Source organism: Prionailurus bengalensis, chromosome D2 (genome assembly GCF_016509475.1).
Source record: "Prionailurus bengalensis isolate Pbe53 chromosome D2, Fcat_Pben_1.1_paternal_pri, whole genome shotgun sequence".
In the NCBI taxonomy this organism is placed as follows: domain Eukaryota; kingdom Metazoa; phylum Chordata; class Mammalia; order Carnivora; family Felidae; genus Prionailurus; species Prionailurus bengalensis.
Genome location: NC_057351.1, coordinates 50,103,271 through 50,121,350, shown reverse-complemented (window position 1 = coordinate 50,121,350; position 18,080 = coordinate 50,103,271). Strand labels below are relative to the sequence as shown.

Here is an 18,080-nt window from a genome sequence, read left to right as displayed (position 1 = left end):
CTATGCAGGTAAATTCTATACTATTCCAGAGGCCTTTTTCCACCTTCCAGAGAACTCGGCAAGTCGATGCTAAGAATAAAAGAAATCTAAATTTAAATTCCTTCCTGTATGACTCTCCATATGAGGAGACAGAATGTGCCCTGTCCCTGGGCAAAATTGGCAAGCAGTCTCAACCTTATTTTAATAACTTATGTGTTTACAAATTTTACATACTTTCCCAATTCTCTCAAGAACCTATGAAAGTAGGTCTTCCTTCTGTGAGTGTCCACACTCATCCAAGACCAGATCCCTAAAGCATCTTAAGTGCCCACTCAAACCCTGTTTTCCCTTTAATCTTCTCTCATTAAAGCTTACTTTGCTGAACAGCACTGTATTGTATAATTGAAATTTCCTACTAGAACTTCAACTTGCTCACCAAAAAGGGGGAGAATATGTGAGGTGAGGGATGTGTTAACACGTTGGCAAGGGATCCTTTCACAATGTATACCTATATCAAATCATCACTTTGTACACTTTAAATATCTTACAATTTTGTCAATTATATCTCAAAGCTTGAAAACAGAAGGACCTGGGTAAAGATTCTAAAAGTATTTCATGTAATAGTCATGCAAGTTTTCTGTAATCTTGAAATTATTTACAAATGAAGTTTTTTTTAGTTTTTAAAACTTACTTTTCCAAGATCTGCTTTCTCAGCTTGCTTTTATTCCCCGATTACCGATTTACTGAATGTGCACTTGTCAAACACACAGTTGATAATCTTGCAAGGAAAATATATCAAAGGCATATATATAGGAGTTTTTCGTATACACATAGCATGGAGGATGCATCTTATTGCTTTTTACATATTCCAGAAGACATTCATATGAAGATAGATTCAAACTGGCCGCTCTAATTCCCACTGATTTCTCACGTCCTCTGATCCCATCTCCTGACCACAGCCTTGAAGAAATCACTAGTTTTGCCTCTACTTTTGGCTTTGTCTTCCCATAACTAAAGACTTGAGTATCTTCTCATATGCATATTGACCATTGCTTGTATATTCTTTAGTGAAGGATCTGTTCAAGACTTTTACCAGATTTTTATTGGGTTGGTTGTGTTCTCATTACAATTTTATATATAATTCTTGTATTTCTCCCAGTGGCTCATATGCAATGTGTTTTTCCTACGATTTTCAAGATTGTGATTTCTCTTTCAAAATTTTCTCTTTACTGTTGGTTTTCAGTAGTTTCACTATGATCTTCCTAAGTGTAATCATTGGATTTATCTTAATTGGGGTTTACAGTTATTCGAAGTCCATGTTTCCTCATAAAACTTATACAATGGCCATTTTTCTTCAAATATACTTTTTCTGCCCTATTTTCATTTTTTTTAACCTTACGAATCTCCAATTAAATGTGCGTCAATCCATTTGATACTATTCTATAGGACCCTGAAGCTCTGTTCTTTCTTCAATCTCTTTTTTCCAGCTTGGGCAATTTAAATTGATCATTCTTTTGACATCTCTGCTGCTATAGCTCTCCAGTAATTTTTCATTTCACTTATCTTTTCTGATGTAACAACTCCATTTTCTTTTTCTTCATTCCTTCCATTTCTCCGCTGAGATTCCTTATGTCTACAGTCATTAAGATGACATTTCCTTTAAATCCCTGAACATGCACTTATGAGGTGCTTTAAAGTTTTTGATGGGCCGTGTCAAGCTTTGTTTTGACTTTTGTGTCACACGTTATAAAACTTCTGTTACAGAACTTCTGTATCGTATCTTTCTCTGAAGGGTGTTGATTTCTGTCCCAGGAGGCATTTTGATTACTACTTTCAACCTTACATAGGCTTGGTTCTATGCTTTGTTAGTATGATTCTTTGGAAAGTACAAGGTGTATCTCAAACCCTTCTAATTTGGTAAACTCTGTCTCCCTTGCAAATCTTGTTGAGGCTTGATTTCAGACTATATTCAGGGACGCGGACACTTGTCTACATTTTGAGACCTGAAACAAGAAGGCAGTGTCACCTTGTTCAACCGTAGCTGGGAACATGCATCTTGGGCAACTAAAATTTTTTGCCACTCTGCACATGCCTGAGAAAGACTACAAAAGAGCCTAGAGTACTGACTTTGGAGTTACAAGGAAATTTTAGCAAATAGCAAATTTCCAAACATAATCTGTGAATGAGGATCAACTGAGGATATATTTTTAGCGTAATGAAGCCAGGTAACATAATAAAACATATTATTGCTTTAAAAGGCTGTGTTAACTATTTTGATGGAAATTTTTCCTAAACATGGTGTTGCTTGCTCTTAAGACTAAAGGTAACTTTTTTCCCCAAGTCAAGGTCATCACTATAATAAAATGAACAGTGATAAAATCCAATGAAACCTTTAAGGTTTTAGATATATAAATGTATGCTCTTAGATTTAAAACCCCATTTGGCAACAATTCTTGAGGCCTCTGCTTTGTTTTTTGCTTATTGATTTTTTTTAAAACCAAAAGCTCAATATACCTTAGCTATATGATCCCGAGAAAAGTAAACTTTATGTCTCAGTTTTCTTATCTTTAAGAAAATGCATTTCTAAGGTCCTTCCAGGTCTAAAATTTTGTACTTTCTAGCTATCAGTACTTTTTGGTCTCTAGATGCTTCCTTTCTTTCTGCTTCTGATCTTCTGTGTCCTAGAAAAAACAGGATTACTAACAAGACATTACTAACAAGACATTATAATTAAAAGACTTGAGATCTTTTCTAAATTATGTGCCTACAAATTCTAGCAGTGAGGAGACCTGTACACCCTACTCCTGGATCTTAGCTATAATCCAGACATGTAAAATCAGTTGTGTTTCCTAACAAATGAAGTAAAAACAATTCATAAAACACTGTTAAATAGAAGTAAACCAAATATCTGACCTGCGATGTATGTAAAAAAACCAAAAACAACAGCATCTTTCCCAGAACCTCACTGATCCTTATGCCTGAGATAAAAGGAAAATGCACACAGTTTGAAAAACTGTTATATAGCACAATGTATAAACTTGTCAAATCAGTAAGTTGTACACCTGAAACTAACGTCACATTGTGGGTCAACTATACTCAAACAAACAAAAAAAAAAAAAAAAAAAAGAGAGAGAGAGAGAGAGAAAGAAGAAAAGCTATTATAAAAAAGTCTTAGAGAAGTAGACAAATTGAGCTGTTGACATATTGTCTTTATTGAATTAAAATTATACTATGTATAAAATAGCAATGTGTACACAGAGGGATTTAATGCATCATCATATATACAATTCTCTTTGAAAAGTTAGCATACAAATTACAATGATTATGAACATAAAATTTATTAAAACATCCTCCAAAAGTGATTTATTTGGCCGTTTTAGTTCGAAGCCGTCGTTTAAGAATCTGATGATCACTCTCCTTTACTTTATGGTCCATCAAAATCTGAAATTAACAATTCCACAATTTTTTATAAATAAAAGCTTATTTATAATTTAATAAGATATTCATGTGCTTAATAACTGGAATAATAGGTACATTTTAATATTTTTTTGTCCTCTTGGCCTGCAGGTATACTAACCTTCAATAAAAAAGCATCATCTAAAGTAACAGATTTTGTAAAGATTCTTTCAACATTACCTAACATAGAATTAAAATCATCTACCCTTTATATTGCATTCAGGACATATATATCTTGAAGTAATAACTGAAATATTTGGAGAGAAGTACCTTAAATAATTTTTAAGAAATTATCTTTCACAGCAACAAGTACAATAATCCCCCCTTATCTGTGGCACATATGTTCCAAGATCCCCAGTGGCTGTACCAAACCCTACGTATGCTGTTTTTTCCTATACATATACATACCTGTGACATAGTATAATTTGAAAGTTAGGCACATTATTATATTGACAATCACTAATAATGAAACAATTACAACAATATACTGTATAGTAAGTTACGTGAATGTTATCTCTTTCTAAATATGTTATCGTACTGTCCTCTCCCTTCTTCTTGAAATGACCAGAAATGATAAAATGCCTACGTGATGAGTGAGGTGAATGATGTAGGCATTGTGACATATAGGCTACTACTGACCTTCTGATAATACATCAGAAGGAGGATCATCTGCTTCCAGACTCCAGATGACCGTGGGTTACTGAAATCATGGAAAGTAAAACAAAGGATAAGAAAGGGCTACAGCATATAACTCAGAAAAGTAGAACGAGTATTATATTCCAACTAAGAAAAGAAAGAACTTCAGTGAAAGGAAGAAATCATGAACTAATCAGACAGATGGTGAAAAGTGACCAAGAAACTAGGATTTCCAACAGCATGTCCTAATTGACACCAATTCTTCACCATCTGCCTTCAAGTGTCTTGTATCTGATCACTGCTGTTGCAAAAAGTCTCTCTCTCCCCTGATTTCTCTGAGCCACTTCCTGCAGAAGCCTCCTCCTGTAATTACTTTTCTACTGTCACTTTCATCTACTGGGCAAATGCAAGCATGATGGGAAATTAGAACTCTCCCTGTAATAGCACAGACTGTTCTGAGTGAAGAGAATGAGTCATCGAGTCGGGATGACAAACTACAGTCTTTTCTTAAAAGAACCTGGAAGGCTTAGAGAAAAGGTGGGAGGAAATGACTGAATGTCAATTCTGCATTTTTACCAGGCCCACTTAGGCCAGATTTGTACAACTCCTGTGATAAAGTTAACAAGAAAAACAGGTGTTAGGAGCAAACAAATTGCTCGACAGTGATAATTCTGTTGATGGAATTAAAATTCCTCTGATGAGTTTACAAATGTAAATACATGACACTTGTATACGTTAATGCAGCACTTGTTTTAATTATTACAAATTTAACACATCACATAGCAAAAGTGTAACACTTAAAGCATTTCAGGAGATGTGATCTAAAGAATAAAAATTCGAACCATTGTAAAATTCAAACTGTATGAATACTTCAGAATTAAAAAGAGCATGAACAGTTTTACTTTCAAGAAAACGAAAGGAGTAGCTTACCACTTGGCCAGATATATCAATAGGAGATGAAATTTCATTTGTGTATAATTTCCGCTTGGCCCGTTTTGGTCGAGACACATTCTCTTTACTCACTTCTACATTTGAGAGCTTTGAAGAGCTCATCGTTTCAATTATCTTCTTTGCTATGAAAAAGAAAAGTTTAAATCCTAAAATAAATAACTTTCTAACTGGAAGGGTTTGAAATCCTTAATAAAGAAAAAAACATACCAAAGTAAAGAGAAAAGCACTGTAACTTAGAAATGGTGAAAGGACATGACTTGACAATTCACAAAGAAAAAATCAAGTGCCTCATAAACACATGGCGTAACGATGAACAGCAAAAACAAAAAGGCAGATAAATAAAACATCATTTGACTAATGTTCAACATGGTGAAAGGTTTGGTAAATTACAGTACAACCAATAAGTGTCTTTAATGACTCAAAGAGGCTTATGCTGTTATAGCAAAAAGCAGGATCCATATATACTGGACCATGCAGCAGTACTCACGTGTAGAGATATCCACAATCAATATTAAGTCAAAGTAGTTTATAATCGTGAGCCCTTTGCTTATAGTTAACACACACACACACACACACACACACACACACACAGTAAAAGAAATCAAATTGTTAATGGTTGATTGTTTCTGGGAAGTGGAAAAAATTTTCAATTTCTTACTGTGTACATTTGTTTTTCTTTCTTTTTTTAAAATGTTTTATTTATTTTTGAGAGAGCACAAATGGGGGCGGGGGGCAGAGAGGGAGGGACAGAGGATCTGAAGTGGGCTCTGACCTGACAGCAGTGAACCTGATATGGGGCTTGACCTCACAAACTCTGAGATCATGACCTGAGCTGAAGCCGGATGCGCAACAACTGAGCCACCTAAGTGCCCCTATTTTTCTTTTTTCTTTTTTTTTTAAGTTTATTTTATTTATTTATTTTGAGAGAGAGAGAGAGAGAGAGCAGGGGAGAGGGGCAAAGAGAGAAGCAAAGACAGAATCCCAAGCAGTCTCTACACTAAACAGCACAGAGCCCGACACACGGCTTGAACTCATGAACTGTGAGATCATGACCTGAGCCAAATCAAAAGACACTTAACCAACTGAACCACCCAGGCATCCCTACATTTGTTTGTTTTTCAACAGGTACATATTGATTTTAATAGAAAACATACTTCCAGTTAGGAAACCTGCTGGATAGAAAATCCATATACATACGATATTAGCTATATATTTTTTTTAATAGAAAAAAGGTTGAAAAAACATGCTAAATTGAAAGTCTCCTTGCTAAGGGTTAGGCTGGGCTTGAAAGAGCTGAGCTGCCAGATGTCAGAGTAGCCAGTTAAGTCAATAAGCCAAAATGAAAGCAACACTTAGGCCTTTAACCACTTACTGCAATAGAATAAGCAAGAGGCAAAACCTGCGAAAATGCGACTCGCACCCACCTTCCATCTTTCCCCAGGTGTGGTCTAGGTCAGAAGGATCGGCACACAAGTGGGGAGTCCTCTCACTGCCAAGGGAGTACTGAACAAAAACCTCTTGCCTTTGCTATTTTATGGACCTTAGGGCTGGAGACCAGAAGGAAGGGATAAGAGTGGAAAAGTAAAGTCTGAGTGGAGAAAAGTATCTTCCAGGTTCCCTCCCTTTTCCTGTCATGAGAAGGTCCTAGGAAGAGGTGCCTGAGGAATTTCTCTGCTGAGGGGCCCTAAAAAGGAGGCTCTGAATGAAGGCACCTCGGCGAGGACTGCGGGTATGTATAAGGGGATGGCTGGCCAGGGTCCTGAGTCCTTGACTGTAACTCCCTTCAGAGACTGCACTCTGCATGGGGAGGGCAGCCTTTCCCACGACAAAGCCATGAGGCCTAACAGGTAAAGATTACCTAACTGCCTATGGGTCAGCCTAAAAGGGGGGAAAAAAATCACACATAGGATTTTGGCCTGGAGCCCCAAACTCCCCACTACGATGTGCCAGCCACTATACTATAAGGGCTGAGGATGTAAACCACACAAACACGTGGCATTTGTGAAGCTTATATTGCAGTGGAAAAGATAACACAAAAATTGTAGTTTAAATAATTCAATTTGCAGTTTGAAAGATCACTCTGGTGGCCATGCACTAGCGGGACAGGAGAGAGACAAAAGGGAAAAGAAGGAAGACCAATGACACCAAGGAATGAAATAACAGTGGTTATCAAGAGCCACAGAATTCTAAAAATTAATCTCTATTTTCCCCCCTAGATTTCTAAGTGATCGACAACAGACACATAGGGTAGTTATAATCCAAAATTGGGGTATCTTATACTCCTAGAAGTAAGTTTCTAAAAATCCACACTAGGGGCATCTGGCTGACTCAGTCGGAATAGCATGTGACTCTTGATGTCAGGGTCATGAGTTCAAGCCCCATGCTGGGTGTAGAGATTAAATGAATGAAAAAAAAAAATCCACACCTGCTGTACAGGTAGGGAAGCTGTTAGGAGCTGAGTCAACCAAGCAAGAAAGTCAATTACCATATGTGTGCTCCTTTCCTTGAAAACTTATTTTCCTTTACTATGTAAGTGCTATTCAATATAATTTAAACAAAATACCTAAGAATCTAAAATAACAAGTCCTACCGCTCTACATTTAAACATTTAACAGTTGCTGTTTGTCCCTCCAGATATCTTCTATGCCTATACTAATTATAACTTTTAAAAAAGTACATGTCTTATAAAAAAATACATATATACAAATGAGGTTTGGTAAGTCTAAAATTCCCATACTGTGCATGAAGCCAGCCAGACTACAGCAAACTCACAGGAGCACCTCGAAATATTTTAAATTTTCAAAGAAAACAGTGACACTAGGGGCGCCTGGGTGGCTCAGTCGATTAAGCGTCTGACTTCGGCTCAGGTCATGATCTCGCGGTCCGTGAGTTCGAGCCCCGTGTCGGGCTCTGTGCTGACAGCTCAGAGCCTGGAGCCTGCTTCGGATTCTGTGTCTCCCTCTCTCTCTCTGCCCCTCCCTCCCATGCTCATGCTCTGTTTCTCTTTGTCTCTCCATAATAAATAAACGTTAAAAATTTTTTTCAAAAAGAAAGAAAACAGTGGCACTCGATAGCTCAAGGTAGTATTGTTTCAAATGGTAACATGTTACATTCCTTTTGATGATGATGTAACTTTACAAACTGGATTTTCAGAAGCTGAATTTTCAGTGGTTGTTTGGCCTTAGCATTAATGGATAAAATATTAGCTGTTTCTTTTTGGGTGTAGGGGAACAATGAAAAAAATTACCTAGACGTTAAAGGCACTGTGAACCAAGAAAGTTTGGGAACCTGTGTATTAAGTTTTTACAGGAAGTGTTTTTCCACAGCCTATTTGACTCAACTCAACTATCCCCTGCTTTTAATTTAGCTCAGTCCCTTTCCCTCATTCTCCTCACCGGTAGTCTCAATTTATCCCACAACTACCACTGAGGTTAAGTTGACGAAAATCCACTCCTCTGCCTGCCCCTTGTCCCCAGTAACCTCTCCACACTCTCCAAGCCAGATGCATATTACGACCCAGAATTGCCTACACATTCTCTACACTTTCCTGGTACTCTACCTGTGTTAAAACTGTTCCCTCTGGTAGATGTGTGTGTGCACATGTGTGAATACATATAAATGTATGTTTGTGTTTATGTGTGTGTGTATTTAGAAAAAGTATGTATCTTAGTATATATTTATACACAAATAATATGGCTATGTTATAAAGAAGAAAGCATTAAGCAATTGAACTCAAGAGATATTTATAGAAATACATATATTTTTGATATATTTTGATATTTTTGATATATATGAATGGATAATGTTTGTCAATGCATAGAAAAAAATACTAGTAAGAATATATACCATAACAGAGTGATTATCTCTAGAGGGTGTAATCCTGCCAGCATTTCAATCCCAAGTTAAATCCCATCTCCTCAAAAAAAATAAAAATTTCCCTTAGCCTCTGAATCAAAAGAGCTCTCTTGCCTCCAATACTACAAAACTTTCTTGGATCCCTGTAACTACATTAAAGCAGACTGTTCTGGATGAAGTACAGTTGATCCTTGAACAGCACAGAACTTTGGGGTACCGACCCCTCCATAATGTTAAAAATCCACGTACAACTTTTGACTCTCCAAAAACTTAACTAATAGCCTTACATTTGATCAGAAGCTTTACTGATTAACATGGATTTTGTATGTAGTATATACTGTATTCCAACAATAAGCTAGAGAAAACAAAATATTAAGAAAATTATACACTTACAGTAACACAGTTAGCAAAAAACACCCACACATAAGTGGACCCATGCAGTTCAAGCCCATGTTGTTCAAGGGTCAACTGTACGTACGTACAGTTCTTTCTCCTCCTCTACAGCCAACACCTGAGCACACATCCTTTCACGCACCCTCCCATCGTACTTCACACAGGACAATGTCTATTCGAAATACGATAATCACTGTTGTTGAGTTTATATGCCAACCAGATATTAGAAAACACCTTATACCTAACATAAAAGGTCTTTTAATTAGTTTTCTGCAAACCTTTCGATTGAAGAATTGTTGGAGAATGTTGTAAGAAGTCTCCAAATTTCTGTAGTGTTCCTTCTTTTTTCTTAGTGGCCACGTTTGTACTAACTGTGGATGCCTGACTCCGTAAAGAGTATGTTTTTTTAGATGATGGGCGTGTGGAAACCTAAGGAAACAAACATTTTTTGTTACTGTTGATGAAAAATGTTAGAAGGAAACAGTTGTGACCACAGTGGAATTAAAGAGGCCAGACCCAGGTCACATTTGCAGGCAGGAAGCTCAGGATTAAGGGTATGAGGAGACGATGAAAGAGCCCAAGAATGGCAAATGGGCGGACTCAGAAGTATCGAGAAGGGCCCGCTACTGGCCAAATGCTAAAGTTTATATTCTAAGCTGAATTAGATGAATAGGAAATGGAAGATAAATGAGTTATAACTGGAGAAAACTGAATTTCTGGGTAATTACTAATTAAATCTGACATTTTTATTTTTATATTTTACTTTATAACTGTAAGTTAAGAAAATGGTCAATTTTGGATGAATGAAAAGACAAACCTTTTGATCCTTTTTGCCAGAGGAATTTCTATGCTCAGAAACAGGAGAGTTGAAATTAGTTCTGGGTGTAGCATTCTTCTTATTTTCATATTTCACCAAGTCCTAAAAATAATGAAATTCAGCACTGGTTAATTCCTTAACAATATTTTCTTTCTCTAGACTCAAAAGAAGAAAGATGATAGTTCTTAACCAAGGGTGATTTTGACCCCAGAGGACACTGATAATGTCCGGAGTTATTTTTGGTTGTCGTTGCTGGGGGGAGGGGGTTTTACTGGCAACTAGTGGTAGAGGCCAAGAATGCTACTAAACATTTCTACAATGCACAGGAGAGGCTTCCAAAACGGAGGTATATAAGCCTGAATGTCAATCACGCTGAAGCTGAGAATCCCTGACTGAAGGTATGACTTTCCCCCCCAACTTTATTGAGGTATTACTGACTATAGTATAACATATGTTGAGTTTAAGATGTACAACATGAGGATTTAATACACACATATATGGCAACGTGACTGAACACATGAATTTTTCACACACACACATCACAAATAACGAAGCTATATAAGCTAAATAAAAAACAGTAGAAAAGATAGCATCTTTTATTTGAACCCCATTTCCAAAATACAGCAATACACCTACACTTTCCTCAATTCGCAAATCATTCAGAGCATCTATGTTTGGCAGCATCAAAAACAAAACAGAACAAGATCAAGTGAAAATCTTCAGTATAAGCAGAGGCAAAATGCTAAAATCAAGAAATATAATTTATCTTCCCTATTAAATAGACTTGACATATTACTTTTCTTTTCCCCACATCACCTCTCTTAGGAAAACGTCTCTTGTGGTATATTAACCGAATCAAACTGGTAAAAATCCTGGTTGTACCAAAGATCGTACGCGTAAAACGAAAAACAAAAAAAGGCAAGAAGAGAAGCAAAGATCATGACCGAACCTCAGAATTCAAGTTACAAAGTAGACCTCATAAGGGTGATAAGAAGCAGACCTCCTGAAAGGGGAAAGACAGATGGTAATCAATGTAAAACAAATGAAGAGTAAGAAGTCCCTCTTACTTGTAGTGTGCAAAAAAGAGCTCTCTGGAGTCTTCACTGGATTAGAATATAGCACTGCATAAATGATTTTCATGAGGACCTTATTATAACACTCAGTTTCTTAAAGCATTGAAGAGCTAGTAAACATCAGGAACAAAATTTAAGTTTCTACATAATTCTACATCTACAATAATCTGCATATCTATTCTAAAAAACACATGGGGAGTATATTCCGATAGTAAAATGAAAAAAATAATTGTGTTTTCACCCTGAGTACACAACCAATTTTTCCTTTTCCTTCGAAAACAATGAATCAAGGAAAAGTCAACTTAACACAGATCATAATGAAACTACTTACTGTTTTAAAGTTATCTAAAATTTACTAAATATAAATTAAATATTGAATACAAAGTTAAGACTCTATAAAACAGTCACTAAAGGTGTTCTAGGTGTAGCAGGAAATATGCTAAATAATATTCACTTGGCAAATTTATTACCTGACAGAGAGCCTCAGGAGTATGGTTAATACTATTTCTACCCTTCCACCAGCTTGAAAATATACTACTCTTTAGACGGGTAAAAAAAAAAAAAAAAAAAAAAGTTGAAGAACAAGTTATTGTGCTAGAGAGTTTATAATTAGTTTTAAATTTAAAACAAGTTACTGTTAAAATAAATACGACCATTTATTATGTACCCACCACATGTGGAACAAAAGCTAATAAGCATTTTAAACATATTGTCTCTAATCCCGTATTTCCAAAAGAAGAAAACTGCGGCGCAGAAGTTTATGTGACTGGCCAAACCTGCTTGGCTAGGAGATGGCAGGAGGTTTGGTAACCCTACAATCAGAAATCTTTAGTAAGAAGAAGTAAAAAGTTTTTATCCTACCACTAAATAGAGGCCCAAATTTTAATATACTGGCTAACAGAAAAAGTCCCTCTTCCAAAACCTACTATGACCATAGAGACCTAAAGATTTTAGTTAAATAACAAGATTATACTCATGCGGTTTAGCCATTCAGTTTCTCTAATTTCTTTGTCAACTCTCTTCTACTGGAGGGAGAGTCACTAAGTTTGAAAAGGACTGGTATACTGAAGTAGCTCTCCAGTGAAATCCACCATCACTTGACCTATCAAAGCTTCAATGAAACAAGAGGTAAGCCATATATTTTAATAACCGCAAGCTTTTTGTTTGAGGACTATCAAACTACAATAATATTCTTAAAGAATATAAAATGTGCCATAAATTATGATTTTGGTCTCTAACAGCAGTGCTTATGAACAGGAGGACAGTATAATAGTTTAACTATATAATAACTGAGCTTAAGGTTTGCTTGTTAAATTCACTCATTAGTTAAGTACTTACCTCCTCCATTTCATTACTCTTCCTCTTCCGGGCCTTGGAAATCTTAACCGTCACTGGTAAGGCGCAACCGAGGTGTTTCACTGCCATTTTGTTTGGCCGTAAAGGTGTAAACTGAATCTCTAACTCAGGTTTTGGAAATCGAGTTGTTTGATTATTTTCTGTTGACACTTCACAAGAGTCAAGGACTACAGAGCCATCCTACAACAGAATTAAAAAGAACACAAATCTTATTTGCAGAATATGAATTTATGAATCGCAAAGAGTAAACTCTTTCAAATGCCCATCAAAGACAATGAATTGGAAACATTAAAAGTGCGCTGGGTCAAATTTACCACAGCAAGTACAAAAAGATGGAGTTACCATCTGCCCTCTCCAGATTTATACATGGTATATTAAAATCTAGGGAAACAGAGTAACAAATTGTTTGGAACATTCCTTTATAAATTTATATTGCTGCCCTAAAACCTCCTGATTCCAATTCCTATTTGTTGGACTCCAACAAATTGAGTTGGAGTCTCAATCCTTCCTTGAATCTGGGCTATCCTCATTAATGACTTCCACAACCAATAGGATGTGGTGGAAATAACATCACCATTCTGAGGCTTGACCGTAAGAGGAAGATTGTACCTTCCACCCTGTCCTCTTGGAAAAGGAACTTTCAGGACACTCCCCTATCTCAGAACCCAGCCACTGTGCTGTGAGAAGCCCAAGCACAGGGGGAGGCCGCAGGTAGGTCCAGCTAAGCTCCCAGAATCAACTATCCCCAGAATCAACCATCAACTACCTGAATGAATCATTTTATCAGACTTTAAGACAAGAGAGCATATTGGGGCGCCTGGGTGACTCAGCCAGTTAAGCATCCGACTTCAGCTCGGGTCATGATCTCATGGTTTGTGGGTTCGAGCCCTGCGTTGGGCTCTGTGCTGACAGTTCTGATCCTGGAGTCTATTTCAGATTCTATGTCTCCCCCTCTCTCTCTGCCCCTCCCCTGCTTGCACTCTGTCTCTCTCTCTTAAAAGTAAACATTTTTGGGGCGCCTGAGTGGCTTGGTCGGTTAAGCGTCTGACTTCGGCTCAGGTCATGATCTCACGGTCTGTGAGTTCGAGCCCCACGTCGGGCTCTGGGCTGACAGCTCAGAGCCTGGAGCCTGTTTCAGATTCTGTGTCTCCCTCTCTCTCTGACCCTCCCCTGTTCATGCTCTGTCTCTCTCGGTCTCAAAAATAAATAAACGTTAAAAAAATAAAATAAAATAAAGTAAAAAAAAAAAGTAAACATTTTTTTAAAAAACCTATATTTAAGACAATAGAGCATATTGATTTCATGAAGGCAAAAAAAATATACAAAATAGCATTAACAATACCATTCCCCCCAAACCGTGGAATATACAATAACTGCTGAAACTCTTAATAGGAATTGGAATCAGGAGGTTTTAGGGTAGCAATATAAATTTATAAAGAAATGTTCCATAAATGATTGCCTTTGCAGGAGTGACTAAGTGGCTCAGTCAGTTAAGAGTCGGACTTCAGCTCAGGTCATGATCTCATGGTTTGGGAGTCTGAGACCCACATCAGGCTCTGTGCTGACAGCTCAGAGCCTGAAACCTGCTTCAGATTCTGTGTCTCCCTCTCTCTCTCTGCCCCTTCGCCACTAGTGCTCTGTCTCCATCTCTCTCAAAAATAAATAAACATTTAAAAATTTTTTTAAAAAATAACTGCCTTTGCAATCAAGATTAATCTTATTTATGAATCCACTCCAAACTTTTCTTCAAATGATATGATCTTAGTCTCTAAGGTCAATGCTAATTATTTGAAACTACCAAAAACTATCAAAGAAAGGCCAAGAGAAAAAAAGCGTCATGCCATTTCTCCATTTTAAAATGCCCTTCTCTTCCTATTCTCAGCTTGGTAAAATTCTATTCACCTTCAAGACTCAGTATGATGTTACATTCTCTAATCCACATCCACAGCCACTCAGGCAAAATTCATCATACCCTCCACAGGCAGGGTTCCTTCTTAGCAGTCTCTTCATGAGTCTTAGCCCATAAGATAAAGTCAAACAAATAGTCATTTATGTATCCGTTTTACTAGATTTTTTACTCCTTGAGGACAGCAATGTCTTGTGTTTGTAACCTCAGTGTTTAACAAGTTTCCCAATACTCAATGCTCCCAGTAATTGTGTTTAAAAAATAAACGTAAAAAAGGGAATTTCATCTTCAAAACTTTAAGTGTCATAAAATTTTTATCTATTGCATATATAATCTGAGAATCTCTATATTATCCGAAGTGATTCACAGAACCCTAAACCCACTGCAAATTAAGGAAACTCACCATGAGTTACTGAGATTTGGTACAAAGTTATTAAATGGGCACAAAAAAACCCCACCCAAACCACTATTTGAATAGAATGCTTATTATAAGGACCTCTTGGGACACCTGGGTGGCTCACTGGATGGGTGTCCAACTCTGATTTCGGCTCAGGTCATAATCTCACAGTTTGTAAGGCTGAGCCCCACATCAGGCTCCACGTTGACAGCACAGAGCCTGCTGTCAGGGATTCTGACCAGGGATTCTCTCTCAAAATAAATAAACTTAAAAAAAAAAAAAAAAAAAAGAAAAAAAAGGACCTCTTATGAGGAAAAATAATCATATTTTATCTTTTGTGGGATTTCCTATTTCTGACCACCAAGTCTGTTTATATTAACAGATCTGTTGTTTGCAGTAAGTTTCATTTTGAGAGATTAATATCATTTGGGGATCTAATCTCCCAAAAGAATTTCACTTCTCAAAAGCCTTTAGGTTTTCCTTCCCACAGCCAAGAGCACATATAGCTAACTGCATAGCAAGGCACCTACTAACAATTGATTAAATTACACTTGCAAGTGTTATTTATTAATTAATGCTCACTGGTAAAGAGGGTAAAAAAGTAGACTGTGTTACCAAATGCCTACCTCTACATCATTCCTAGAAATTTCAAAACTTGCTGACTGAGGTTCAGTTTCAACTCTGCCAGGATCCACTGAACTTGTATGTCTAAGCTTGATATCCACGTCTTGTTCTTCCTAAGTAAGGAAATATAAAACAACAAGCCACTGTAACCAAAAATACATTAAAACACTTCACCTAAAGAATAGAAAATCAAGATTTTCTTCAATGACCACCTAACTCTCCTTCCTCCTCTCTTTCATCATCAGAGACTCAGGAAAGGTTGGGCAACTTGCCAGCCTCTGAGTCTGGCTAGAAGAGAAATCTGAAAAATCACTTTTAATTTCCAAGGTGTTTTACGTTTGTTTATTCTCTCATTTTACTTTCATTGGAACTCTCTCAGCTAGATTTGTCAAGAATCATTATTCCTACTTTCTAAATGAGGAAACAGGGACCTAGAGATGTTAAATGACATGACCAAGGTCTACACTAAGCTTGAAGTGTTGGAATGCCAACTGCTTTGATAACGCCATTGTGAAACACTAGAGGAGTCTTGAGAATAGAACTGTGGTATCAGGGGAGAAAAGACCATATTGATAGCTAAACCTTCTCTTGCTGCACACTTCATCCCATTTTCTCAGTTACAGGATATGTTCTACTGCTAAACCCTACTTAAGGAATCTATAAAGAAGAATCAGATTACATTTTTAAACTCGATAAAATTCTAACAGTGGTGGCCTTCTCACCACTGCCATCAAAAGCAGAAGTCAAATATAAATTTATCTCTTATGCCATCTACCCATTATTGCCAAATAAAAAAGAATCCACTGAATCCGTAATGCGGAAAGCAACCAGCATGTATTGACTTCCACTGTGTTAAAAACTGCGCTAACTGTTTTACAAATACTTCCAATTTTCACAACTCTATTAGGAAGACATTACTATCTCTGTTTTAGATAAGTTCGGATATGATAAGTGATTTTCCCAAAGATCCCAAAACCACAATGACAGCAACAGATACCCAATTTTTCTAAGTTTCTAGTCTATGCTATTTATACCACATATTACTACCTCGTTTTTTAGCAGTCTTCCTCTTAGAATCATGAAGTCTTTTGTTGTGACAGACAGGCACACACATTCATTTTCCTATAGTCTGGAGGCTTTAGAGCAGCAGATTTTTGAGGTAGATCATTTATTCTGGAAAGACTAGTTTCAGATGTTTGATTTTACCAGGAAGTAACAATTCTCTGTGAAATGCAATCCTCTCTCCATGCAGGGTTCCCAACCCCAACGTAACATTACAAAAGTAATTCCTGAATGACTCACCATTGTGCTTATTTTCAAAACAATTCATACCTTTATATAGCAAACTTAGAGTGGGCCCAAGTACTTAAATATTACCAAGACTAATACTGAATCACATTTCCACATTTTAAAGGTAGATTAGGGACTAAATCACAAATTGTTTATTTTTTAATTACTCTATCTGGAAAATATGACCAAAATATTTCAGAAAGTACTATTTCTCAGTGGGTCACTGGCAAGTCAGTCGTAATGATAAACTCTGAAAACCTGAAATACATGAAAACTATCCAAATAATTTTTCAAACTCTGATTGCCCTGTGACCTATTGAAACTTACTTTTTTGTCCTCTAAGAGTTAATCAATTATCTTGAAAAATTCCTATGTTCAATAAAAAGAGGCACAGAAAGAATAAGATTCTATTCACCGTTTCAGAAGGCTTCAATGTGATCTTTTTTAATTGTTCAATTTCATTGTCTTTCTGTATGTTACTGGAGAGCAGTCCCTTCAGCTGTATTTCTAAAGCTGCGACCAGTTGATCGCGTTCTTCTCGCCACTTCTGAAGGTTATCATCTTTCTCTGCCAGTTGTACTGTAAGTATTTCCTAACCAGAAAATGGAGCAAACGTTATAAAACTAAAAATTTTTTGAAATTTTTATTAGAAATAACACAACCATGAATAAGACATGTACCAAATTACATGGTTTTGGCTAGATGCTTGTAAAACAAAATACATAATGCCTTTAAATATATTTAATGTCCACATGCTGTATTTATCACTATCCCACCTCATTTCAAAAATCAGCTTACTGGTCACTTCTTTCAATTCTTTCAACAATTATGGCTTTTAAACTAATACTAGCATTTCCCCCAATATTTTGGAAGTGAGAGGTAAAATTACAGTAAAACAAATGACAAAACTAATAGCAACAAATAACAGAGAAATGAAAATTTAAAATATCATTTTCAATGTCTTCAAAAACCATGAAATAGTGGTGAAGTAACAAAAATACATGCAAGACCTAAACATGAGAAGCTGCAAACCACTGCTGAGAGAAATTAAAAATGCTTCAATAAATGGAGAGATAATCTGTGCTCAGTGATCAAAAGACTCAATAATGTTAAGATGTCAGTCCTCCCTAAACAGATCTATAGATTCAGAGCAATTCTGATTGAAATCCAGGCAGGTACACATGTGTGTATGCATGTGTGCATGCGTGTGAGTGTGTGTGGAAACGGGAAAGCGCACTATCAAAGTTATGTGGAAATGCAAATGATCCAGGAGAGTCAAAATTATTTTGAAAATGAAGAACAAAGTAGGAGCAAACACATTGTCATTTCAAGCCTACTATGATAATC

At 36.6% G+C, this 18,080-nt stretch overlaps 1 protein-coding gene across 2 annotated transcripts in view; it reads right to left on the bottom strand.

Moving 5' to 3' along the window:
• Positions 1-3,167: 3,167 nt before the first annotated feature.
• Positions 3,168-18,080, bottom strand: part of KIF20B (kinesin family member 20B) — a 74,837-nt gene continuing 59,924 nt past the window's right edge. For both annotated transcript variants that reach the window (XM_043596943.1, XM_043596944.1), the window contains exons 28-34: positions 17,149-17,325; positions 15,446-15,556; positions 12,499-12,696; positions 10,088-10,189; positions 9,549-9,699; positions 5,002-5,144; positions 3,168-3,420 (exon numbers count right to left, since the gene is read on the bottom strand). In XM_043596943.1, the coding sequence (XP_043452878.1) occupies positions 3,343-3,420; positions 5,002-5,144; positions 9,549-9,699; positions 10,088-10,189; positions 12,499-12,696; positions 15,446-15,556; positions 17,149-17,325 (960 nt within the window). In that variant the 3' untranslated portion in view covers positions 3,168-3,342. The remainder of the gene's footprint in view (positions 3,421-5,001; positions 5,145-9,548; positions 9,700-10,087; positions 10,190-12,498; positions 12,697-15,445; positions 15,557-17,148; positions 17,326-18,080) is intronic.